This window comes from Clarias gariepinus, chromosome 5, assembly GCF_024256425.1.
Source record: "Clarias gariepinus isolate MV-2021 ecotype Netherlands chromosome 5, CGAR_prim_01v2, whole genome shotgun sequence".
Taxonomy (NCBI): Eukaryota; Metazoa; Chordata; class Actinopteri; order Siluriformes; family Clariidae; genus Clarias; species Clarias gariepinus.
The window spans coordinates 37946766-37973631 of NC_071104.1; the positions used below are offsets into that span (position 1 = coordinate 37946766).

Here is a 26866-nt window from a genome sequence, read left to right on the forward strand (position 1 = left end):
TTGCTCATCAGGGATAAACTGATCATTATGATTTATACATATTTTCTTACACATTTCATACTTATTTCCATAATTTTCTTTTAATTCTGTAAAGCTGCTTTGTGACCATCCATCCATCCATCCATCCATCCATCCATCCAGGAACCTCTGTAGTCCAAACTGTATTTATGTGGTAGGACCTCCGATCAACATTCACATACTACAGGCAATTTGGGAACGCCAATTAGCCCAATCTGCATATCTTTCGACTGTGGGAGGAAACCGAAACACCCAGAGGGGGGGGGGAATCCAACCTCACCGCTGGAGGTGCGAGTCCACAGTTCTAAAGCCATTATGCCATCATGCCACTTTGAGTCACTACAGATATCTTTTAAGACGTCATCAGTCCCACCATGAGCTTGAAAAGAACAACATTCCAGCATTTTTTTTTCATCCATTTTCTTTATTTTTGTAGCTGTTAAGAGCTTTTGTAATCAGCGTCATATCAACAGGAGAAAAACTGCATACATCTACAGAACCTTTTAAATAGGTTTACAGTTGCTGTTGGGAGTGAGCAAAAGGCAAACAGGGTACTGAAAAATACAGAAGCCGAAAAACAAAGAGGGGGGGGGGGGTGTTTTGGGGATAAAACACGGGTTACCACAAATGACGACAGAAAAAAGATACTGGAGCACTTCAAACATGTGCAAGTTGAGTTTCCTCATTTTTTTTATGACATTATTTTTGAATATTTTTTTTTTGTTTGTTTGTTTGATCTCTTTATTTCCACCTCCTACGAGTACGTGTAAAACAAACCTAAGTATCTAAGAAGAACACGGCAGAGTACAGAGGGTGTGACTGAGAGTCCCGAGTTTACGCTCCATACAGTGGATAATAAAATAACAAGCAAAAGCTTTCTTGGACAAACACATGCCCAGAGGCAACGACTGCACTGCGATGTACAGGGACAGCTGGGACTATAATACATCATTTTTACGTTCCAACAATCTGTAGCTTTTCCTTTAGAAGAATAACCTGTAATCCAAATCAGACATAAAAATCTTTATGTAGGTGAATAGGGTGACTTGCTTTCTAACCTCTGTCCACCAAATCCATGCCATGTGTGTGCTAACTACTGTAAATGCAAAAAAAGTTTTGCTCTTTTAAGGAAAAAAGAAAATGAATCCTACGTATCAAAATGTATACGACCATAAACTGATATTTTCTTCAGGTTTCATTCATAAATTCTCTGGTCTATTGTGTTAAATGTGTGTAAACTTTAATTTATTGATTATTTTATCTGGTCCTGATGGATCTGAAACCCAGAAGTGATAAGTCCCATGTAGCTTTTAAACGTAACTATAGAAATGTTCAGGATAGCAACTGTATTTGCTTCATTGGAAGATTAGTAAAGCGAGCTAGCTGGACTAGTTATGTACACTCACCTTTAGAGATTGTGGGATCGGGTCAATGACAGGATGTGATCGAACCACGATTAGATGTCTTTGGACGTCCAACGGTATAGTCAAGTCATGAGACAAACACTGGAGATATGGATAAGGAATTGCTTGTAATTGCTTGAATTGCTTGAAATGGGTAATAATCGTTCTCAAAAGCTCTTTTTAGTCATGGAATATGTAACAATTTGGGCTTCGTCAATCCATAAAAGCTATTTTCTATAACTCATGCGTACCTTACTTTTATATACTGTAAATAGTCTTACAGCTTCCTTTGCAATTTGCCATTCTCAAGAGATCTCAAGAGTACAGTACATCGAGTCGTATAACCCAGGGTTGCCAGATTGAAATCCCCTCATACAATCTACAGAAAACCGTTCGATTTTATTGACGTATGAAGAGTGCTAATTTCATGTCACTTTTTTTAGCACAGAGTACACTATTGGCTTGATTCCTTAGTGCACTTCAATACGTTAACGTTATTTGGCAGATGCCCTTATCCAGAGTGACTTGCAACGCGACTTTAGCAGTATCATTTTTTTTTCTGTTGTGATTGGCTGGCGAGCTTTGTGCATCACGTCCGACATCAATACGTAATAATCGTGTGAGTGCTGATCTGTACGTTATCTTATGCAGCTCAGACTTGTTCCAGGTTTCTAGGTTTCGACTTGGTACGGTTTCCGGATAGATTTTTATGAGTTGAGTGCATTCAGGCATGGAATCGAGCCCTTAAATTTCAGTGAAATCTTTAGCGAGCGGTGTATGTACAGTATTAAGAACTACTTGGCAGTAGGTTTGTCGCTTATTACGAGTTTGCTAGAATTCCTCACTCTCACTCATTCTCTATACCGTATACCCTGTACAGGTTCACGGGGCCCTGGAGCCAACCCCAGGGGACTCAGGGCACTAGGTGGGGTACAGCCTGGACTACCTATCAATCTCAGGGCACAAGCATGAGCCACTCATACACTAGAAGCAGTTTGGAAATCTGCATGTCCTTAAACTGTGGGAGGAAACTGGAGCATCTGAAGGCAACCCACAGACCCAAGGTGTTAATGGAACCCTTGACCCTGGAGGTGCGAGGCCACAGTGCTAGCCGCTACGACACCACATGACTTGGCAACTTAAGACATATCATATAAACCGCAAAGCTGTTCTTTTCCTTATTGTTAAAGCTTGTGAGTGTGTCGTGAGTTTAAATACATTCTGTTTCATCTCGTGACCGGCCTCAAGGCGAGAACAGATGTTCTTGTTCTATCAGGAACCGTGTTGAAATTCCTTTCTGTAATAATCACATGCACACTACAGTATACTGTAGATTGAATGGATGGAGATTAGATAAAAAAAACAAACAATGAAGTATTTCTTTAATTGCTATATGGGATCAATTCCCTGTCTGATGTCTGGACCCCTGGGCAAAGCCAACGCAGTCGCTTAAAATGATCGAACGAGCAGAACATCGTCGTGACTAATAGCTAAAAACATGAAGTGTCTGTTTTATTCGATGACTCAGCAAATAACTTACTAAATCTTTTTTCTTGTTGTTATTTAGTAGAAAATAGCTCTTTTTTTGTACTAAAATCGACACATGCGCACCACCACTGTTTCCTTTTTTTTTTTTTTCATTTGCAATAATGTAGTTAGTACAGATATTACGGTGTGAGGAACTGTTATAATTATTATATTCTGATCAAAAGATGCTGTTGAGAAATATTCAGTGTAATTATACATATAATAATATACATCATATATCGTTTTGATGGTCAGACTTCTTTTTTTTTGTTTTGTTTTGTTTTTTGTTTTTTTTTCCCAGGAGGTGGGGTTTGGACTCCATGCACTGGCTCTGCGGCAAAAGAACGAGGAGGAAACAGCTGCCCAAAAAAAAAAAAAAAAAAAAAGACTTTCCTTTCTGTTCCTAGCACTAAACCTGATCTGAGATCTGTACACCACCGTAATAATAATAATAAAAAAAAAGAGAGAGAGAGAGAAATCACACTGCATACAGGGAGAATAAAAGCACGGGTACCTAGCTAATGAACTAGAATTCTAGAATAAAAATGATTCCAATACCATAAAATAGGAATAAAAATCCAACAACAATTCTTTTTTTTTTTGTTTTCACCGGTTTCTCCTCCTGCCTTGATAAAGTCCGCTCCAGCTGCGGGTGGCTGCTCTCGTTCCGGCGACTGAGATGTGGATGCGATGATGTCGGAGGGGGGGAACGCAGTGCCCCAGAAACGTTCAGAGGGTCGTTAGCCACTACGACGACACCACTACAGGGATTGCTGTATATACCGTATATATTTATGTAGAGATTAGAGGGGCTGTTGGCGTAGCTGGAGGATGGAGAATGGCGAGGTTTTTTTTTTTTCATTTATTTTATTTTTTTCTCTTTCTTTTATTTTTCTCTCGTTCTCTTTAGAGTCCCTGCTTGGCCAGAGCAGCTGTGACGTCCTCGGCGAGCGTGGCCAGCTGTGGGGACTCGAGCAGGTTGATGCTGCCGGATGACGACATGTGGTGAGGGGACAGACCCTCAGACTGGGTGATGATCTCAGCCCCGTGATCCACGCGAGCCTTCGCTGTCTCACGGAACAGCAACTTGTGGCTCTCAATCTGAGAGGACAAGAGCAGGAACATTTTACAGGGTATTTTTTTTTTAATGTGCAATTCTGAAAAAAAAAATCTAGTTTTTCTTGAATTGTATTTATTATTGAATATTTATTTTCTTGCATTGTGTTTGTGTTCAACCTGATTCTGAAGCTTGTGGACAGAAAGGTGTTCAGAAAGTTACAGGCAGGAAGAAGACCAACAGCATGCTAGTAACTGAGCAATTACTTAAGATACCTAAATCTTAATTAAGAAACCTGACCTTAACCAATGTCAGCTATCTAATTATATAATAGTTGGGTCACAAATAATTGATGGTGGAACACATTATTAAAGAAATAATCAATGGATCATTATGTATTAATGGTAACGAGATGCAAAATCCAAACACATAACAGCGATACCTCTGCATACGGACTTAAGAATTTTCCACTTAAGAACTGAAATGTTGCCACATTGGCATACAAAGCATTTTTCGGCATACGAGCGACTGGGCCGAACCGAATGCGTAGTTTTTGGAGTTTTTGTGCAAGATTTAGTGAAAACACCGCCCCATGAGTCCCAAGAATGTTATCAAGGACGGTAGCAAGTAGAAAAGGGAGCCGCTTCCAGTTTGGTTTTTAAAGCAGCCGGTGCCGAGAGGAATCATGAATTTAAAATGTATTTAAAATGTATTTTCTAAATGTTTTGATTATTTCATTATATTCCTTTTCAGGTTTCATTCATTTGCCCCAATTAATTCATTTGTTGGGAACTCGATTAATCGATTATTCATTGTTTCTGTGTTCCACTATCAAATATTTACGACTTATCATATAGCAGTAGTATTACGAGTCTCGAAGAAGGAGCTCACCCACCATCACATTCCCTCCTCCTGGTACATGATGGGCGTTATCCAGGGAGCCAACTTTAGCGTGAGCTTTATCTTTAAAATCCAGTTTTACACTCTCAATGCGCACATGACCGCCACCTGCAGGAATGGAGACACGAGAGAAATCTTAATTGGCGTTTCGAGATGCTCACAATCCTCGTTAAACGCTTTGGTCAAAGCCAGTTTATTGGGACTTCTTTACATTCCTTGGCACTAATTACCTACTGATACGACAAAAAATTAAAATGAATCAACTGAAGTCGGTGAAGATCCTCGAGGTCATCCAGGTGAGGTTAACTGGAAGTTGAGTCGTGTCACCTGGACGTGTTTCTTAATAGGTAGAAACATCCCAAACTGAATGTACTGAGCAGAATCACTAAATGTACTAAGCCATGCACATCAGTACATATTTCTACTTAAGTTAACATTTTTAAAAGATTCCATTTTACTAACAAATGGAAAAAAAAGGAGCTGCACACAAAACATGATGCTGTACCATAACAAAAATTTCTTGAACATACTAGAACCTATAAATCTAATAGTGTCCATTATAACACTATAATAAAGTTTATTAGAAATATTCATATATACAGTATTAACATTTTTAACTGGAAACGGTTTTGTTCTTTTATTAAATCCTTTTGTTTCTTTTTTACAAACAAAATACTTAAACATTTAATCATATCATATGTACAGATGTATATCATGTTATTTAAGCTTATTATCTTCTTGACACCTACAGTATCTTAGTGCACCTTCTGTATACTTATCACTTTAACCCCTGCACCACTAATCTCATTTAACTCATGGTTATTTATTGTGAATAGACTGCTTATGCACTTCTGGTTAGATGCTACCTGCATTTCATTTATGATTTATTAACACTTTGCCTATCACACCATTTTTATAATCTATAAACAATTTATAGTTTTCATTATTATGTTTCCCTCTTGTTCTTCTTATATAAATATATATATATATATATACTTTTTTCCGGTGTTTTTTATTCGTCTAGACATACAATTACCTCTTCTCTAAAATTATATCATAATAATATTAGTGTATCCCCTTTAAAGGCATGTGCAGAGTGTGGCGCACTTTCTGGTGCTCCCGGGTGGCAATGGAACCGGGTGCTTGGGCCCGCTTATCATTGCTTGCAACTATATTAACTTTTTTTTTTTTTTTTTTAACAAAAAAACAAAAAAATAACATTTTCTTGATCTGACAGAATTTAAGTGTAAACAGCACCACATTTAAAATAAATAATTTTTACAAGAAGCAAATGACCAGCAGGTGGTGCTGTTGTACTGTGAATTATTATTACTCAATCAGAGCAATAGAATGTGTGTGTGTGTGTGTGTGTGTGTGCGTGTGTGTAAAACCTGGTTTGTGATGGATGTTGTCCAGAGAGCCGCATTTGGAGGTCACATGACTGAGATCGAGCTTCTTTGATTGAATTTGTATCTGTGAAAGAAAGAAGTTATGTTAGGTTAATGCAGAATAGGGGCGAGGCATCATGTCGAAAAAGAAAAAGTGAAGGAGGAAAAGTAGGATGAGGAATCGCGTGTTAATATGTACAGAACAATTTTTTTGCCATTTGTTCTTGTGCATAATGACGTCTGGGTTGTGTATTTACGCACACTCTCTTCACCATATATATATATATATATATATATATATATATATATATAGGTTTTTTATTATTAATGTTCCTTTCATTAGAAATTATCTTTGCAGTCTTCTTTCCACAATATTAGTCCATTTGTTTTGTTTTTTATTGTTTGTTTTTGTTTATTGGCTCAACTGTCATTTGAATATTTGTTCATTTGTTAGATGTATAATATTTATTTAATAATCTAATAGCTTTGTGTTATGCACAACGATGTGTGCTTATGCGGTAAAGATATTTCTTAATAAAATAATAATAATAATCTGCTTGGTTGTTTATTTGTTTAAACTGTTAAGGCAATACCGTAATACAGGGTCATCTATCTCTGTCTCTATTTATTTCTTCCTTTATTGGTTATGCAATAATTGTTGCTTATGACTGTGAGAAAATAAATAAACAGGTGAGTATACGCAAGAATGGCAAGCTTGACGCCAAGAAGGAGGTTTGTCCAGAGAGAGAGAGAGAGAGAGAGAGAGAGAGAGAGAGAGAGTGGAAGCACAGCAGCGGGTCAGATTTCGGCTCTTAGAAGAAGAAGAAGAAAAAGAAGAGGAAGGAAGAAAGACTCCAGTGAATAGAGCAGAATAAACACTCGTCAAACTGTCAGAAAGAGACTCAATAACACTGTGATTGTAAGGGACAGCATGTGTAGACTGCAGCAGGTGATAAATGTGCCAGCAGCAGACAGTCTCTGGGAAAGGACAGAGAGAGACGGAGACAGGAGTGCGGAGACTGACTGGGTTGTGCTACGATGGCGGTACATACGTTGCCTCCGTGGGGCGAATACATCACGTTATCCTTGGATCCACACTTTGACTTTATCTGACTGAAGTCCAGCTTCTTGTTTGAAATTTGAATCTAGAATAATACAATGTGACATTTAATGAACACACACACACACACACACACACACACACACACACACACACACAAGCTGTATATGTTTGAGTATAACGCGGGCCGTTACGGAGCGAGATGAGAAACAGATTCGACTCAGCTGCACATGACAGTGATGTTAAACGTTATAAAAAGATAAACAGATGAAAGTCCACGGAGGGAGATGAAACGTTTCCTTCAGGCAAAACCAGTTATTCATTTAATGTTACACTGACGTCTTAATCTAAAGCCGTTTAGCTCGTCTCAAGTGAGGCACCATGAGGTTTTCTTCTTCTCCTTCTTCATTAGATGAATGATAAAGGTGGTATAACAGTAACTGTAAGCACTGACTTGTGTATAACAGTAATATACTAATATTCAAATCGATTATGTTCTTACATCATATATTCATACAATCAGTTTCTAATGTGTGTGAGCTCAGTTACATTTATGTTTTATTAATTTTCCAAAACAGCTTATAATTAACTGATGGGGAGGTAAACAGGTCAATAAGTGAATAGATGGACAGACTCATGAAGGACTGGATGAATAGGTAGATGTGTGAAATTGGATAGAAGATTAGAATAATGGACAGATGATGGATGGGTAGATTTATGGATTTAAGGCTAAGGAAATGATTAGGTAGGGTGGATTCCTGAACAATTGGATAATTGGATCATAAATAGGTGAATGGAGATATAAATGGATAAATAGACACAATGGATGGATGGATTGATGGATGGATGGATGGATAGTTAGGTGGGTAGATTTTGGATGGATGGATTGAGTTTTGGATGAATAGATGGATGGATAGTTAATTGTATAGATTTTTGGGTGAAGTTATAAATGGATGGACAGTTAGGTATATTTTGTGGATGGACGGATGGATGACTGTATGGATAAATGGACAGATGGATGGATGGATAAATGGATAGATGGATGGATAGATGGATAGATAAATGGGTGGATGAATGGATGGATGGATGAATATATGGATGAATGTATGGATGGGTGAATGGATGGATGAATAGACAGATGGATAAATGAATAGATGGCTGGATGGATGAACGGATGGATGAATGGATGGATGGATGAATAGATAGATATATTTTAAGATAGAGATATAGATAGAGGTATATTTTGGATGAATAGATGGATGGATGGATGGATGGATGGATGGATGGATGGATGGGTAGAACTTTGGGTACAATTTTGGATGACTGGATCGATGAATGGATAGTTGGATGGATATTTAGGTGGGTATATTTTTGGATAGATAAATAAAAGCAAGAAATGACAGACTAATAGAAAAATGGATGGATGAATAAATAAAAAAATAAAAAAATGGAAAAATAGAAGAATAATGAATGGATAGATGGTGGATTGGTTCTTTATGTCTACAGGAAGAATAGAAAAGTAAAGTTCAGCCCTATTAAAGTAATGGATGTACAGTGTGATGTATGAATAGACAAACAAGCAGATAGAAGCAGAAGTGCCAACATTGTCAACAACACAAGTGCTTTACTCATCTCGCTGGCCTTTTAATGCGCGAGTTCTATCATTAACACACTGACACATCTGACAGCAATCGCAATAAGCAGCCCATCACACACACACATGCATGAACAGTCAGCCTGGTCTCAGTCACAAAGTGACCAGACATTCAGCCCAGGGTGTGTTACAGCGTGCTGTCACACTCGATTAGCCCCTGTGTATGAGTTCTGCTCCAGAGAGACATTTCCACATGAAAGTGAGTCTGGGGCCAGACAGATTGAGACTGCTGCAGGTGTTACATAACCTCACTCTCCAGCGAATCCAGGGCATCCAGTTCAGCAGGCTGACCTCCACACGTACCCTAAGTGCACTTTAAGTTTATTCTGATTTAGGATTGAAGGAGTAAAGCACTGATATACGTTCACACATCAACTAGAACATCAGCAACATCTGTAGGCACACACACATACACACACTCACATGTTCATGCACACACTACGGGCACACCATTTAGCTTAATCTGCATGTCTTTGGACTGTGGAAGGAAACCAGAGTACCCAGAGGAAACCCTCCAAGCACGGGAAGAACAAGCAAACTCCATGCACATACCCCCAAGGCGGGAATCGAACCCGGACCCTGCGCACTTGTCTGGTTTCTCTGTCGCATCCCGACTGATACAGGATTACTCACACCAATGTTCTCTTGCTCGTGTCAGACGTAAACATGTCACTTCACACACAGAGGCGTGCCGCCCAGGGCGAGACAGTTACAGCGGGGCTCGTACGAGCTGATCTCCACCGACAGAGTGTTTTTTTGTGTCAGGATATCATGCTGAGCTTTCTGTGGAGACCGGGAGAACGCGATAGACTGTGAGGTGCGTGAGCGAAATGTGTTTCGGTTTTCCTTATTTTACCTCCCAACTTATCATATTCTAATAATTATTAGATTATTATTATTATTATTATTATTATTATTATGTTCGATTGGCATGATGACATAAGCACTATGATGTCATTGATCTGATAATGCTGATGCTTTAATAATGCTGATGTTCTAATACTGCTGGTGTCATGTGAAGGCCCCTATTGTTCTTCTAAAAACTTTTTTTGAGGGGTGTCTTAACATGCTCGGAAAGTCATGAAAATCAGCACACAGGTCGGAATCTGCTGCCATTAGGACACCTGAGTGGTTGGGCCCTGGGCGTGGCCTTATCCGGGGAGATTTAGGGCACGCATCAGGGTGCACATTGGACGGGGTGCCAATCCATCACAGGGCACGCACACACATACACACACTCACATATTCATGCACACACGACAGACATGCCAATCAGCCTAATCTGCATGTCTTTGGACTGTGGGAGGAAACCAGAGTACCCAGAGGAAACCCACCAAGCACGGGGAGAACATGCAAACTCCATGCACACAACCCCAAGAACCCCGGATGTTTAAGGCGACGGTGCTAACCACTACGTCACGCTGCGGCCGAAGTGAGGACACGGTGAAGTGAAAATACTCGCCTGTCCTCCTTTAGGCTGGTACTTGATGTTTTCCGTGGAGCCGATCTTGGACTTGATGTTCTTTAAGTCGGGCATGGGCTGGTTAATGACACGCAGCTGCTTGGATGCCGTGGCAGGAGATTTCGGAGGAGTGCAGATGACGGCCACCTTCCGATCCTGTGAGAGCAGGCTGAGAGATTTGGGGGTGCCCGGGGTGCGTGGGGTGCCCGGGGTGCGACAGGATGAGCTGGGAGGAGTGCCGGGAGTGATGGCCGCCGAGCCGGGAGTACGCGGAGTGGAGGTGCCAGAGCGAGCAGAGCGGGAACGCATCGACTCTGTGCCTAGAACATTTTAGAATTATGTTCAGATTTAAGTACAGAAATTGATTCATTTCCAAAAAAATATTAAAACATAAAAAAAAAATCCTAGTAGTGACTCCTAGTGGTGGAGGATGGTATGACACAGAAGGTGTCTACCTGTCATGCTGGCGGATCGACCTGTCCGGTTTTCAGCTCTGACTTCAGAACGGAAAGCTACAGGGGGAAAACAGACAAGAGAAGAGAAAGTGGGAAGAAAAGAGAAGAGGAATTTTAAAAGAGAAAAAGGAAGACAGGAATAGGACAGCCAAAAGACGCGTTAAGCCTCATGTTCCGTCTGTTTATCAGTTATGTTGAGAATATTAGCACAATATTAGTCAATACATGTAGTTATACGGTTCATGGTTTGATTTCACACTCCATATAATTAAATGCACCAAAAAACTAAACCAAACACGGCGACCTGAAAAAATCTTGCGCAGAGGCAAAACAGCAAAATCACCCGAGCACTCGAAGCATGGCGCTGATGCTAAATAACTAGCCTGGGCAACATTTCCGCCATAATCAAGCCACACCTTCTCTGCTTTCACTCGAAGGAGTGTTAAACGTGTGTAAAGGCTTACATGTAGGCCTGCGCGGTGCTGTCGACCCAGAGCTCGTGATGGACGCCGAGCTCTCCTCGTGTTCGCTGGTGTGTGCGCGCCGTGTCAGGATGGAGGCCGGCCGAGGCAGAGACGACCTCTTCTCAGGACTCCGGGATCCTCCGTCCTGAACAACACACTCGGGTTAGGATTTAAGAACGCCTTACACGTCAACCGTAGCACATCGACACACCACGCTCCGCAACGAGCACACACTTAACGCTTGGAATACACTCCTGTACAACTGTGTGTGTGTGTGGGCACTGCTTAAATACTGTGTGCAAAATGTAAGCTGTTATTATAACCATGAATCAAAGAGCATCTTAATTACTGGTTCAATTCAATTGTACTTATATTGTGCATTTACAAACCGGCTTTTTTTTACTTTAAGTTGACAGTTATGTAAATGTACAGTCTTCTTCTTTGTCTTTCGGCTGTTCCCTTACAGGGGTCGCCACAGCGAATCATCTGCCTCCATCTAACCCTATCCTCTGTATTCTCTTCTCTCACACCAACTAACTTCATGTCCTCTCTCACTGCATCCATAAATCTCCTCTTTGGTCTTTCTCGAGACCTCCTGCCTGGCAGTTCCAACCTCAGCATCCTTCTACAGATATATTCACCATCTCTCCTCTGAACATGTCCAAACCACCTCAATCTGGCCTCTCGGACTTTATCTCCAAAACATCCAACGTGGGTTGTCCCTCTGATGAACTCATTCTTGATCCTATCCATCTTTGTCACTTCCAAGGAGAACCTCAACATCTTCAGCTCTGCTACCTCCAACTCTGCCTCCTGTCTTTTCTTCAGCGCCACTGTCTCTAAGCTGTAGAGCATTGCTGGTCTCACCACTGTCCTGTACACCTTTCCTTTCATTCTCGCTGATACTCTTTTATCGCACAACACACCTGACACTTTTCTCCACCCATTCCAACCTGCCTGTACCCGCCTCTTCACCTCCTTTCCACACTCTCCGTTGCTCTGGACTGTTGACCCTAAGTACTTAAAATCCTGCACCTTCTTTACCTCTGCTCCCTGTATCCTCACCATTCCTCTTGGGTTCCTCACATGTATTCCGTCTTGCTGCGGCTAACCTTCATTCCTCTGCTTTCCAGAGCATACCTCCACCTCTCCAAATTTTCCTCCACCTGTTCCCTGCTCTCGCTACAGAGCACAATGGCATCTGCAAACATCATAGTCCATGGAGACTCCTGTCTCACATCATCTGTCATCCTGTCCATCACCAGAGCAAACAAAAAGGGGCTCAGAGCCGATCCTTGATGCAGACCCACCTCCACCTTGAACTCTTCTGTCACTCCTACAGCACATCTTACCACTGTCCTACAGCTCTCATACATGTCCTGCACCACTCTAACATACTTCTCTGCCACTCCAGACCTTCTCATACAATTCCACAGCTCCTCTCTCGGCACCCTGTCGTACGCTTTCTCTAAATCTACAAAGACACAATGCATCTCTTTATTACCTTCTCTGAACTTCTCCACCAGCATCCTCAAAGCAAATACTGCATCTGATGTACTCTTTCTAGAGTATATAAAATGTACGATATGAAACGATATGAAGTTATGAATACGTATGGCACTGATATGATGCTGTAATGAGAATTTTTATATTTAATTTGTTGGTTATTTAAAGAAATATTGTTTTACAATATTTCACTTGCTATGATGTGTAATGAGTTAATCAAACATATTATAAACACCTAATGGTGCTGGGATCATACTATAATAACAGTGTTATATTTTAACAAAGAAAAGTGTGTTATGAATAATTAGTAATCTGATATGAGCACGTACAGATAGTTAGGTAGAGTTAGAACATGTTATGCACTGTTACGGAACGTTTTTTTTTTTTTTTTAAGGCTTTACTTTACTCTACATAAAAGATCTCACTCATGAAGGTTTTCTTTGTCTTCTGATCAAAGTGGTAAATCAACCTCGCTGAAGTGATCTTCAATAACACCTGACCCCAGTGAAAAATAAACACATAACGTATCTACTTCAACGTCACTTGTCATAAACAGGCCTTTGTGAAGCTCAATGAACACCACTTTTAATTCAAGTGTTTGCAGGACAGTTTTCCTTTTTAGGCCCTTCCTTACCTTTTCTAAATTTCTGTTAATTGAGAGGAAATCCTGCGGGCTTGATGGGAACGGGCGTGGCCCATCAGCCTCCACCAGTGAGGCTGTTTTAATGTAGGAGCAGGCGGAGTTAGGGCGGAGCTGGGGAAGAGCTGACGCCCGTGTTCTACAGGTGGGGATCTTTGTGAGTGATGTTGGGCTGGGGGTCTGTGATGAGCGGTGGTACGAAGATGAAGATGTTCAGTTCATGCAACAACAACAAAAACAAAGCACTGAACCAAAATCAAAAGCTTTTGAGTGAAAGAATGATATCAATGGGATGGTGATGAACATGACACAAATCACACACAAATGTTCTAGTAATCTAATCTATTCACCGCATCCTGTCTATGAGAAATGGCCTGTATGAAATCATATAAAATTCTGTTACACATTATGTGTAGATTTAGGTGGGTGTGTTATTAGTCACATTTTTTTTTCTATGTTGTTATTCTGCCATGGTATTTAGAGAAAAAAAGCCAAAGTAAATTTGCATTTGTGGTAAATAACAGCAATTATAGGAAGAATCAGAAGGCTGAAGGTCTTTAGGGTTAGGAAGGCCAGAGCAGAAGAAATGTCATGTCTGTGGTAACGCTAATGGAAGGCCAGCCAGAGAAAAGAGTGCATGCACGCAGAAGCACAAGACTGCGGGAATGGAAAAGAGGTGCGAGTGCTTGAGAATGAGAAGCGTTAGTGGGATGCATGGGTTATGCTGAAAGGTTGGATGGAACATTGTGGTGGTGTTGTTTTTTTTTTCCTTTATATACAAATTTTGAGATTAGCCCTTTTCATGCATATATATTTTTTTTTATAGGAATTTCGACATTCTTTAATTTTATTTTGCCGGGTTTAAAACTGCAGGATGCAAAAAAAAAAAAAAAAAAAAAAAGCAGGTGCGACAAAGTGCTCAGAAGGACTGTGTGTGAGGTTCTGCAGAAACCAAGTAAAACCAAGCAGCTCATTTCCATATTAAAATGCAGACATTATAGCTGAGACTACATTTTAAAGCAAAGGCTCGCCAGACCATCTTTCACACGTAATCAAACAAAGTCACGGTATTGACTTTGGCCTAACTTCAAATAATTGGACACTGGCATTAACAGGATGTTTGCCAATACTTATGTATCACCCCATAATAAATAATAACAATTACTTATATACAGTACTCTATACACTGTGTATTAGTCTTTAAATGATCAAACTTTGACGTTTAGCCCAGCAAGCGCTCAGAAATCATAAAGGTTACAGATAAACCTGATCATGGCGTGTTAAGTAAGCGATTTATTTTTTATTTTTAATCATTTATTTAATTGTGGATTGATTTTTAGTCATAGATTCAAGACAACACATCACTGTAGGAGAATTCCGTTAACACTTAGAATTAAATAAAGTCAATTAAGACAATATGTCAATAACCATAATGTCAGTAAGCAGAATGTCAATACTATTAATGGTAGTTAAAAGAACCTTACTACTGTATAAAGCATTAGCAATTGAATTTCAAATCATTTAAAAAATGATACCGTACTGTATATAATCCTAAAACTACTAAAACACACACAAAAAAAAATGATTCAGGCATACATGCACACATGCGATATTTAACTTAAAAGCAGAATTTCCTCTTAAATAAGCTATGTAAGTTTGACAAACAAAAAAAAAAAAAAGTTAAATAAGCCAAATGTAAAAGTTCTACTCACAGACGCCCTGTCTCTGGAATGCCGCACCGAGCTGAACGGCAGCCGTCCATCTGCTGATACTGGAAAGAGAGAAAGATATTCATATTGTTCATTTTAATTTTAATTCTCATGACTGTGAACGTCCTATGAACATAGATACGAAGACACAGAGTAAAACATTCTCTCTCTCTCTCTCTCTTAAACATCCACCTCTACGTCTAAGTGTACAGCGTCTACTAACAGTGGCTTTACAACACACATATGGAGACCCGATCACAGATTATAGAATTTCAAACAGATTTAAATATTAAGTTGCTGCTTCAAAGTGATTTGATGTAAGATGGAACCTCTTTAATGAAACGGAATTAATGTTACCTTATACAACCTTATATATATATATATATATATTGATTAAAGGTTTAATAAAAAATAATGATACATACATACTTATGACATTTTAATAAGCTTTGTAACTTAAGTGTATTTCATTTCATCAGAGTAAATATTTGCTTTTTATAAACATTTCTGTCACTGATGTGAACGAGTAATAAAAGGGTTAAACAAAGTGATTATAAACACTTAATATAGTTATTAAGAATATACAGTAGTTACATTTGTTGACAGTTTATTAAAGTAAGATGAAAACAAATCAAATACAAAATGAATTTTCACCCTAAGAACTGAAAGCTCGGCATGTGAAGCATTTTCAGCATACGAGCCACCGAACCGAACATCGGCTAAGTTGCGCGTACGCCTGGGAGCCGCTCAAAACTTGTTTGCAATTTGTGCAAGATTTAGTGAAGACAACGCACCACGAGTCCCAAGAATGTTATAAATTATTTGCAATATCTAATTTACAATGAAAAATGGACATTTTATCCACTTAATGTTACTTTTAGTGTTAGAGAATTCCTAGAGAACATATTAGTCCCTGGTGCTGATTATGCTATAGAAGCAGAAGCAAGTTTGATTTTGTCTCTCTCGAAGATCATAAAACAATATAAAAAATACATCATTAGTGAGATTAATAATATAAAAAAAAAACAGAAATGAAAATAAAATCAGTTAGCAATGAACAAGAGACTTAAAGTCATTAAAGTTAACCTTAAATAAGAGGCGTTTTTGGAGACTTTTAACCGAGCCACTGAATCATTTTAGACGATTATTAAACATAAATGTAATTGCAAACAGAGCAGAAGGAGATGGATGATGACAGAGGGAGCTCAGATTCTCTCTCTCTCTCTCTCAGTCAGCAAGCCAAGTTGTCTCCTACTCAATCGGTTGCATAGCAACCACCGTAGACGTCGTGTATCCTAGAGACAATTCTGCCAGATTTGTTACATAAACTGGAGGCAATAGATTGCAATGTTCTTTCAGAGAATCTTTACACAACTAAAATTCACACAGTACACACACACACACACACACACACACACACACGTTAATTCAGGAAGTGGTGTTAGAGTTTGTTCACAAAACAACAAAGCTGAGATTAGCGGAAAGAATAAGACGGAGAAACAAAAATAAAAAAGCAGCAATGAGCAATAATAATAAGCAGAAAAAACATGTAAAAAAAAAAACATAATTTCAGGAAAAAAAAACACAAAACCAACATAATAATAGAAATAATAATAATTTTGCCAATACAAAACCGTAAACCATAAAAGACGAACACCATCTTTAACGTGACATGCCCGTGTTTTTGCCAGCCACATTGCGAGTACTCTCCCTGTGATTGTGTGATCACCTGTGGGTTTCCGCTTAGCACAGATGTGATGTTGGGTAGCTCTAGGGTGCCTTACGGTGCCCTTTAAAGCACTCTTCCTGGAGGGAGAGCGGCTCAGATTTTCAGATTTTTTTGTGACCTCAACCTTCTTAATCACAGCTACAAAAGGGAAACACAGAGTCAGGGAAACTGCAGTATTCTGTTCATGGGGTTTCGAAATGATACCGAAATAAATACAAATATTAGGCTTATCACAGACGTTTACAAGAAGCTACAATAAATTACAGCAAAGTTCATGGCTTGAATTAGCATTACTTCTTAATACCGATTTACAGTATAAGCAGTTACAGAAAAAAAAAGAATCTTATATAATAACAGGCAGTCAGACATTTTTGGCATTTGTACAGCCACTTCTAGATCAGCAACCTTTTTTCTTCTTCAGATCCTCTTTCTGGGCCAGTCCTGGATCTTTCCAGATGGGTTTGCGCTCCGGAGTGGAAACTCGACCTTTGCCCCTTCCTCCTTTAGCCTTCTGTTTGATCAGCTTCTCGGTAGAGGGTTTCTTAGCAGGGCTTCTCGGAAGAGGTTCGATTCGCTCTGTGGCCATGCTCTTGTCATCATCTGCGGTACGTACAGAATGTGAAACTTATATGACAGATGATGCGAATATGATGACAGCGTTCAGCTACTAAAAAAAGTATGAGGACATTTTTACTTTTAAAATAATTATATATTGTATATATTACTATTTTACATACACTACCAGTCGAAAGTTGCAACACACCTTCTAACTCCATGGTCTTTCCTGATTTTTATTTCCTTCTACATTGTTAAACAATGCTAAAGGCATCGAAAATACACAATAATCTCAATAATAATTGAGATTAATTTGCTACTTATGATCTGTAAAGCTTCATAACGGCTCTAATCTGAGGTGCTGGTTGTTAATTGTTGATTTCTGAGGCTGGTGACTCTAAATGAACTTCTCCTCTGCAGCAGAGCTCAGTTTTGGTCTTGCTTTCCTGGGAATGTCTTCATGAGAGCCAGCTTCATCATGGTGCTTGATGGGTTTTGCAAATCCATTTGACAATACTGTTCTTGCAAGAACTGTTACACTAAATAACAACTTACTGTTACTTATGACTGGTACTGTATGATAAATAAATGGAATAATACTTTAATTTTTCTATGCCTTTTATGCCACAGCAGCTGTGATATTGACTTATGAAAAAGTCTGTGTAAGTTATTATAAAACGATAAGGCATTAGAATGGGGGCATCATTATAAACTTTCCGACCAGAAGAACTGTCAGAGCAGCAGCGCCGCTAGAGATTCTGCACTCCAAAACCCTTATGTACTGGGTCCCCAATCATGACCAAGGCCACAACTTTTAATTGCCATAGCATTTAAAGGGGTCACTTAGTGGTCCATGGAATTGTTCTTATCTACCCAAATAGACCCACCCTTTTCCTGCCCCCAGTACTGCACCCCTTCAGAGCAGTTGTTGTAAGAAATTACTCAACATTTTCTGATTAATAAGAATCTAGAAGTGATCAGTGCTGTGGCATAAATATACGAAATACATTTTTTACTGCATGAAAATGTTTAAAGACAATTTTCACTGCACTAAAAACAGAATTTAACCACCTATAAATAAAGTCATTTGCCTTACATTTATTTAAATACCAAAATAAAAAGATCATAACTAATAATCACCTTGAGCATCCACCCAGGAGCTGTCTAAGATAGAGTCATCAATAGTGGTCTCATCCTTGTAGTCATCATAGCTCTCAGTGGGACCCTCACTCACTGGTACCTCTTGTGTAGGAGGACACACTGGGGACTGTACAACCTCTGGACCATCCTGGACCTCCTCCAGGCTAGCAGCCTCCATCTCTGCTTCTTGAGCCATTTCAATAGAATCTTCTTCCTCTTCTTCATCTTGAAGCATCTGAGGTGGTTCTTCTTCAGGAGGAGTCGAGAATCGTACACTGTGCCCAGGTCCCTCTCGTTCATCAATGGTCTGCACCACAGTGATAAAGTCATCTTCGACTGTTACAACTGACTCAATGGCAGCTCTTGGCTCTATGGTTTCCTGTACTGCTGCCTCAGCCCCTGCCTCTTTTAACTGGTTAGGCATTTCCTCTTCATCTTTCTGAACAACTCCAGTTTCTTTATCTTCCTCAGCAAGTCTTGGTTCATCCTCTTTTTCTACAAATTTGGGTTGTTCATCTTCCTTAACAACTTGGGGCTCTTTATCTTTTTCAACAAATTTGGGCTCTGTTTCAACAAGTTTGGACACTTCCTCTTTCTCAACAAGTTTGGGCTCTTCCTTTGTCTCAACAAGTTTGGGCTCTTCCTTTGTCTCAACAAGTTTGGGCTCTCCCGCTGTCTCAACAAGTTTGGGCTCTTCCGCTGTCTCAACAAGTTTGGGCTCTTCCTCTTTCTTAACAGGTTTGGGCTCCTCCTCTTTCTCAACCAGTTTGGCCTCTTCATCTTTCTCAACAAGTTTGGGCTCTTCATCTTTTCCAATAAGTTTGGGCTCTACAGCTTTCTCAACTTTAAACTCTTCATGTTTCTCAACAACCATGGGCATTTCATGTTTCTCAACAACATCGAACTCTTCATGTTTCTCAACAACACCGAGCTCTTCATGTTTCTCAACAACACCGAGCTCTTCATGTTTCTCAACAACACTGAGCTCTTCATGTTTCTCAACAACACCGAGCTCTTCATGTTTCTCAAAAACACTGAGCTCTTCATGTTTCTCAACAACCGTAGGCTCTTCATGTTTCTTATCAACTTTGGGCTCCTTATGTTTCTCAAGAAATTTGGGCTCCTGATGTTCCTCAACACCTTTGAGCTCTTCATCTTTCTCAATACCTTTAAGCTCCTCGAGTTTCTCAACAACTTTGAGCTCTTCATCTTTCTTAACACCTTTGGGATCTTCATGCTTCTCAACAACTTTAAGCTCTTCATCTTTTTTAACAACTTTGGGCTCTTCATGTTTCTCAACAGCTTTAAGCTCTTCAAGATTCCCAACATCTTTGGGCTCTTCTTGTTTCTCAACAACTTTAGGCTCTTTCACTTTCTCTACTAACATTGTTTCATTCTGTTTCATTTCTGATTTAACTATTTCACTCATCTGTAGTTCAACCTTCTCTGGGATCTCTGGCACATTTGGCAAATCTAAAGGCTTGTCTGATTTTTCTTCCTGCATGTACTCCTTGGGTTCCTCAGCCTGCTCTATTTCTTCCTCTGCAATTTGGGCAACTGAGAGGGAAACAGAATCCTCTGCTGCCTTTGCAATTTCCAGCTGTGTGGTATCTCCTGCCACAGTCTTCTTCTCCTTGCCAGGTTGCTCCACAAGATTATCATCTTTACTGGGTTTCTCAATGGATTTAAGAGGGGATAATTTTGCAGGCTCCACTTTCTGACCATCTTTCGCTGGTTTAGGCTTCTCTGTCTCAACATGCACTTTTTCTTCCTCCGTAGCACTCTCCACTGATGATGTTGGTGATGGTTTTATTGGTCTAGCAATCCTGTCTTTGGCAACTCCAGTGAGCTGGTACACATCCTCAGCATCTACCTCCTCATAGGCTTCCTGGTGAACCAAATCTGGCTTATTCTTTACTTTCTCTCTGAGCTCCTGGAGCTCCCTCTCCTCCTCAACACTTAAAGGTCTGTCTTCCATTTCCAGCTTCCGAATTTGCCTTTCATAATCAGCTATTTCAGCTTCCTGTTCAGCCGCAAGTTTAGCCTCTGCATCAAGATCAGTCTTTACTCCTTCCAGAGTAACAGTAACAGTTGGTGTGGCAAAGGTTTCAACACGTTGGATTGGCTGCTCTGTCTCAGCGCCATTATTCTGGCATGGCTTTCCTGTTGTATCCTTTTCTTGCTCTGTGTCTGGGGGAATGTTGTCTTTCAAAACTTGTGGGCTTTCCTGTCCAATTGTGACTGGAGTTGTGTCTTTCTCCTCTGATATCATCCTGTTGAAGATTTGTGTTGGTGGAGATTCCAATGGACTGTGCACATCTGCTGGAGATGGCATAGGCCCAGAGTACTCACTAAAAACACAGTATCCATGTTCCTCCAGTTGAGTTTCACTTTTTGCAACTCGCTGACCCTGAAATAAGTGCGCTAAGGAGTCACTTACAAGGGCTGGCATATCAGCAGGAACTGACTTTCTTCTTATAATCTCAGGATCATTGTTATCAGACGATAGTCTTGTACGGGTACCTGCCAGGTCCAGCATTTCAGGCAGATCTTGTGCCATTACAGCACCATTTTTATAGCTGAACTTATTAGCTAAGGGAGATCCTGGGGATTCTGGCTGTGGACTTGGGGTTTTCCTATCAGCTGCTGTATCATGGGGTGGAGATGCTGATGGAGTGGTGACAGAGGCTGATGTTTCCAGAATTTGTGGTGGGAAAGAAGGGAGTTTCTCTACTGACGGAGTTGTCACAGGAAGGTAGTCAGCAGATTCATCAAGGCTACCACTGGTGTAAGACATGATGTCAGTTGCTAATGGGGAGAAGTTTCTGGGTCGTCCTTGTCCTCCACTCTGATCTATAGCTCCAATAGTGATATTTAGGGAGTAACTTCTTTGCTCCAAGGCCAACTTTCCAGGAGACAGCCTACAATCATCCCTTTTTTCAGCTGATGTAAGGACCTGTTGATGCTCTTCGGTACCCATTTGACTTTCAGGTTTGTCATCTATAGACTGCGACTGTGCCAGGGTACTGTAGCTAATCTCTGGAACTGTGGAGGTGGCAGGGGGAGACTCAGGTAATGCAGTACTAAGCTCATAATAACCTTCACCTTGTCCCGTTATTTCTTCAGATTTCAGTGTTGTTGTTTCAAAATAAGCAGACATTCCAGACTTGTCCATTATTTCTTCTGCTTGTTTATCTAAGCTACCAGACTCTTTTCCAGGCACTTCTGGACTTTTGGCACTTACTGTAACATCTATTTGCTTGTCTCCTATTGATTCTGTAGATTCAACTTCTAGTAATTGCTTTCCATAAGTTGGAGACATACTTGAGTCTAAAGAAACTGCATCTGTAGAAGCTTGCTTTTCAATATTGAGAGGGGAGACAGGATTCACTGTAGGCTCTTTGGCATGGCTTTGACCATTTGGGGAAACAGCAAAAACGTCTGTGTCACTTAGGCTGGGTAATGGTGTATCTGGAATTCCTTTGCCAGGAACAACACTCTGGTAAGAAGTCAGATCCTGCGGGTGCACCTCTGACTGAATGAAGTCCATGCTTTCCAGCGCAGTCCTCTCTTCACATGGCTTTTCTGCATCCATCTTCACAGCTGAAAGCAAATCTTAAGTGATCTGGTTGTGTTGCATAACTTATAGATTTGGACTAAAGGAATTGCCAGGCCAACCACAATAAAGACAGGCAAAGCCCAGCAATCGTCACGGCATAGTCTCAGATGAAACAAAAGGACACATACCAATTCAGTGATGAACAAGGTGAAGACATGGATGTGAGCAGACCAACATGCAAAATGTTGGATGGATGAGATCCACACAATGAAGATGAAATGTCCAAGAACACCTCATCTGTATATCACAGATAAGATGAATTCAATAAGCTTTACCAATTACAACTGATAGAGAGAGTTTTTAAAATACTTTATGAAGTTTTTTAATATTTGTAGCTGATTGTTGTTTTTTTACGAATATGATATTGCTTGTATAAAATTTTTTTATACAGATTTTTTAGTGGTTTACAGTTAAAACTTGAGGTGAACAAATGATACATGATAATAAAAATTCATGTATACATTCACATTTGGTAGTAAAAACAAAAAAAAAATGACATGACTGCTTGATATTGCAAAAAAGAAAATAAATAAAAGCAGACGACCATGTAAAAAGTTAACATGGTCAGGCAAACCAAAATCATATGGGTTTAAATTCCAACAGAATCATTTACTTAATGGAACAAGTGATTCACCAGGGCATGCAATAAAAAGCAAAAAATGTACTGGCAATGTAGCTGGCAAAAAAAGACACCAAGCAATGGATTACACTTTATGGATCAATGGGAAAAAGGTCAGCCTGGCAGCAATAACAACAGCATAACATAAAGCAATACATTTCCAAAAAAGCTTCACCAAAAGCAAAAAATGTAGCATCTGTACCCATAACGATAATTCGATAATGAGTAGAAAACAAAAGCAGGAAAATGATAAACAAACACAAACAAAGCTCTGGCCACAGAAGCGGATCACCATCAAGCCTGTGTTGCCTTGCAGCATCAGCAGAGAAGAGGACAATTTCGAGCCATTCTTCCGCATTGCCTTAGCTCATAGCTGTCATAAGGCTTTAGCTTTTCTTTTCTGGAATGCAAAAAAAAAAAAAAAAAAAAAACATGCAGGCCACAGAGAAGGGAGGACACACCTTTCTCAGGGCACTCGCCCTTCCCTGCCTCCTCAGTGCTCCCGTTAGGAGCTCCAGACCCAGCAGTAAGTGCTTGGTCCTCGGCCTGCAGATAGGGCAAAGTCTGGGCCCCGACTAGCACTTCTGCCTGTTCTAAGAGCTTGGATATGGGTTCTTGCTCAGGCTCCTCCCCACTCCACTGCTCCTCCTCTTCCTCCTGCTCCTCTAAAGCTGCTGCTGCTGCAATGTTCTCATCTTCCTCCGCTGCAGAGAGAGCCTCTATGGTCTCTTCTTCTTAGTAAAAAGGGGGACAAGTGGAAACATCAAGACTTTGGACAACACAGACTTGGGTTACAGGGGTTGGAGGATACGGGACACTTTCAGCTCTGGGATAGAAATGAAGTCACATCGGAATGTTGTGTACTGTTTCAGTAAGGATATGGATTTTTTTTTTAACTAATTGTACTAATTGTTCTTACACATCTAGTAAAGATTTTGCTTAGTTAGCGCAATTTATATGCATTCACCAAACATAGAAATAACCTTAAATCAGTGTCAATAAAAAAAGACTCCACTAGAACACCATATAATGTTCATAGCAGGCCCTGTCAAGACAATAGATTGATACTGGGATTTACTTCCTTGCCTCCGACTATAAATATGGTTATTTCGATTATAACCAGACTCTCAAACATATTTCATTTGAAGCATTTAGTAATAAAGAGGATCTGTAGCAAACAACAAGATGTGTATTATCAAAATCTGTTCATTGCTGTCGATATTCAGAACCCGTTTTATGACAATCAGGACATCTGAGCTACTTATAAAATCGTGATACTTACAGAATCACAATACAAATTGAATCGGCACAGAGGCATCGTGATAATATCGTATCGGTTGATCCCTGCTGATTACTGTCTCTAAAATGTAACTTCAAAAAACTGTACACAATGAAATATGTAGAATTTAGACCCTTTTTTATGTGGTAGTATACCGGAATGAATCAGAGAATCAGATGCTGACCTGTATTTGGAGGAAGAGCTGTAGCAGAACCTTTGGGTCACACACCAATCGTTTCCCATGTAGCATCTCAGTGGTACTCATTATAAATTCTCTATCCTTTTAATTAAGCACCAATAAGGCAAATCGTGAAAATAAAACTCAAATGAAAACATTTATTGTGTAGGTAAGTAAAGAGAAAGCAAATATCCTTTAGAGCTAGTTTATATCTGCGACAGCTTGGCATGTTTTTTAGCATTAGGATTCAGCCGGAAGGCAGGATGTAACAATGTCTGGACTGTCAGAGTGAATAAGGGTCTGAGATTCAATATTGCTGCTAAGAAGCAAAAGTCTGCAGCCTACAGTGCGCTTTATGAAGGCTGCTGGGAGACTGGGAGCACATGGCATACTAGGTCAGCTTTCAGCAGGATGCCACAGTGAGATAGAGACAGACAGAGAAATATAGAAACACATAGGCTTTCATCTCTAATGTGCAGTCCTTCATTCGCCAATAAACCAACAAGACCTGACAACGCATGCCCTGACTTTGAAGCATTGCAGTAATAGGTCGAACAAAGTTGTGTGCGTGTATGCATGTTTGTGCTAAATGTAGAAGAGCTGAAAGTCTTCCTGTGATCTACAGCATATGTACATCAGCAGGGGGAAAGGAAATTGGCTTGGTGATGGGGCAGGGCAATGGACAGATGAGTATGGACCAGGTGATGGAAAAACAGACAATCAGACAGACACAAAAGCAGACCCACAAAACAGGCAAAGAACAAAAATAATGCACACCATGCTGGTCTGACCTGCTGATGTGGCAAGCCGTTTGGCTCACATTTAAAACAAGTTTTATTCAAAAGAGTGGCATCACTAATGTATCAGGCAGTGAGTGCATGTTGTTGTTTTTTTATTTTATTCTCTATTTAGGCACCATTTGAAAAAGAAAGTAAGGAAAACCTGGGCTGGGAGCCAAACGACTTTGAATGAAATGTCCCAAAAAATGCAAAGAGACAAAAGAAAGGGCAAAACGAGGATAAGGAACGCTCCACAGACAGAGCGTGCACAACACAACAGAGACAAAAGACGGAAGGTAGACAAGAGAAAGGCCAGATAAAGAGAGAGAGAGAAAGAGAGAGAGAGAGAAAGAGAGAGAGAGAGGGAAGACTAAGATTTGGATAAACATGACCAAAAAGAATTGAAGATAGAAAAGTCAGAGAAAGAAAGGTAAAGAATGGGGGAGGATGGTGGAGAGGAACCATGCTCGGTTCACCTTCAATCTGGCTAAAAGCAGCGGCCTGCCCTGAAGGGCGCGAGCCCGAGAGTGTCCACTCAGGGCTGAATAAGGGGTGGTCATAGTACTCCTCGTCAGAGTAGGAGGGTTCATCCTCAGGCACTGAAACTGAGATGGAGGGGGCGAGGAACTTGCACCTCTCCCGAGAATTTTGGAAGCGGCAGAGAGGCCCAGCCTCCTCCTCATCCCCTACATCTACAAACAGACACAAGGAGAAGGAAATGCAGGGAAATCTGGACACAGAGAGAGGGGAATATAGAAGGGACAGGAAAGAATGAACAGAAGGGTGGACAATTCAAGAGCAATAGGAAGACAGAAGGAGTTGAAAGGCATGGAGAAAAAAAGAAGAAAGAATAGACAAAGGGTAACCAGAAGATGATAGAGGTATACCAAAGTATGCCAATGTAAAGAGAAAGTAAAATGTGACAAAAGAGAAGAAACATGGAGATGCTAAAGATGAGAGGAAGAGAAAGAGCAGGGACAAGGGGACAGGCAGCAATAAAAACTGAAAGAGAAAATAGGTATGCAGAATAGGTACTACGTAAATGGGTTGTGAAGAAGTGGCACACATACGCACAACCTTGAAAGACACATAGAGATACCAGACATAATGGCCACAAACAGAAATAGCTGCTGTGGAGGCACTGTGTCATTGTCTAAGACAGGGTCTAATTTACATCTCGATAAATTGGGGGAATGGTTAGCTAAAGAATCCATGCCATACAGCATTGGGTTAGTGGACAAGTGTGGATAATGCAAACTCTATAAACTGTGAGACAGCATTACCAACATGGCAGAGACTAAGAAGTTTGGAGGCCATAACGGAGCATAAGTTCCTCGAACTCCATTAGGGCGCGAATAAAGATGATGCGATTTGTGATTGGATATAAGAGGGGAAAATAGTCCTAGCCAGCAGCAGGAATAGGCACAGGTAGTAATACACTGTAAGATGCTGTGTCATCTGTCTACTGCTGATCATAGGTTCATTTGATCTTGGTACCTTTGGACTGATTCACAAAGGGGGTTTTCACACTAGGCACAATTGATTTGTACCGTGTCCAGGAATGACCGGTTCCCCCTCCAGTGTTTACATTATTATTATTCTAGATTCTCACAGTATCACTTACTCCGATGCATCGGAGGCAGTATGCACATAGTTGGTTCGTGAGCCGCCATTAAACGCAAAGAGAAAAAGAGAACAAAGAAGCAAATCTTCACTGTAATCTGT

At 40.2% G+C, this 26866-nt stretch overlaps 1 protein-coding gene across 15 annotated transcripts in view; it reads right to left on the reverse strand.

Moving 5' to 3' along the window:
* Positions 1-1363: 1363 nt before the first annotated feature.
* Positions 1364-26866, reverse strand: part of map2 (microtubule-associated protein 2) — a 118014-nt gene continuing 92511 nt past the window's right edge. For 6 of the 15 annotated variants that reach the window (XM_053496448.1, XM_053496451.1, XM_053496450.1 and 3 more), the window contains 14 exons: positions 25618-25833; positions 23367-23636; positions 18668-22270; positions 17378-17572; positions 16973-17110; positions 15247-15305; positions 13529-13714; positions 11389-11533; positions 10925-10981; positions 10470-10789; positions 7346-7438; positions 6297-6378; positions 4901-5013; positions 1364-4049 (listed from right to left, as the gene is read on the reverse strand). In XM_053496448.1, coding sequence (XP_053352423.1) covers positions 3855-4049; positions 4901-5013; positions 6297-6378; positions 7346-7438; positions 10470-10789; positions 10925-10981; positions 11389-11533; positions 13529-13714; positions 15247-15305; positions 16973-17110; positions 17378-17572; positions 18668-22270; positions 23367-23636; positions 25618-25833 — 5672 coding nt within the window. In that variant the 3' untranslated portion in view covers positions 1364-3854. The other 9 variants (XM_053496455.1, XM_053496458.1, XM_053496459.1 and 6 more) reach the window with 9 other exon arrangements.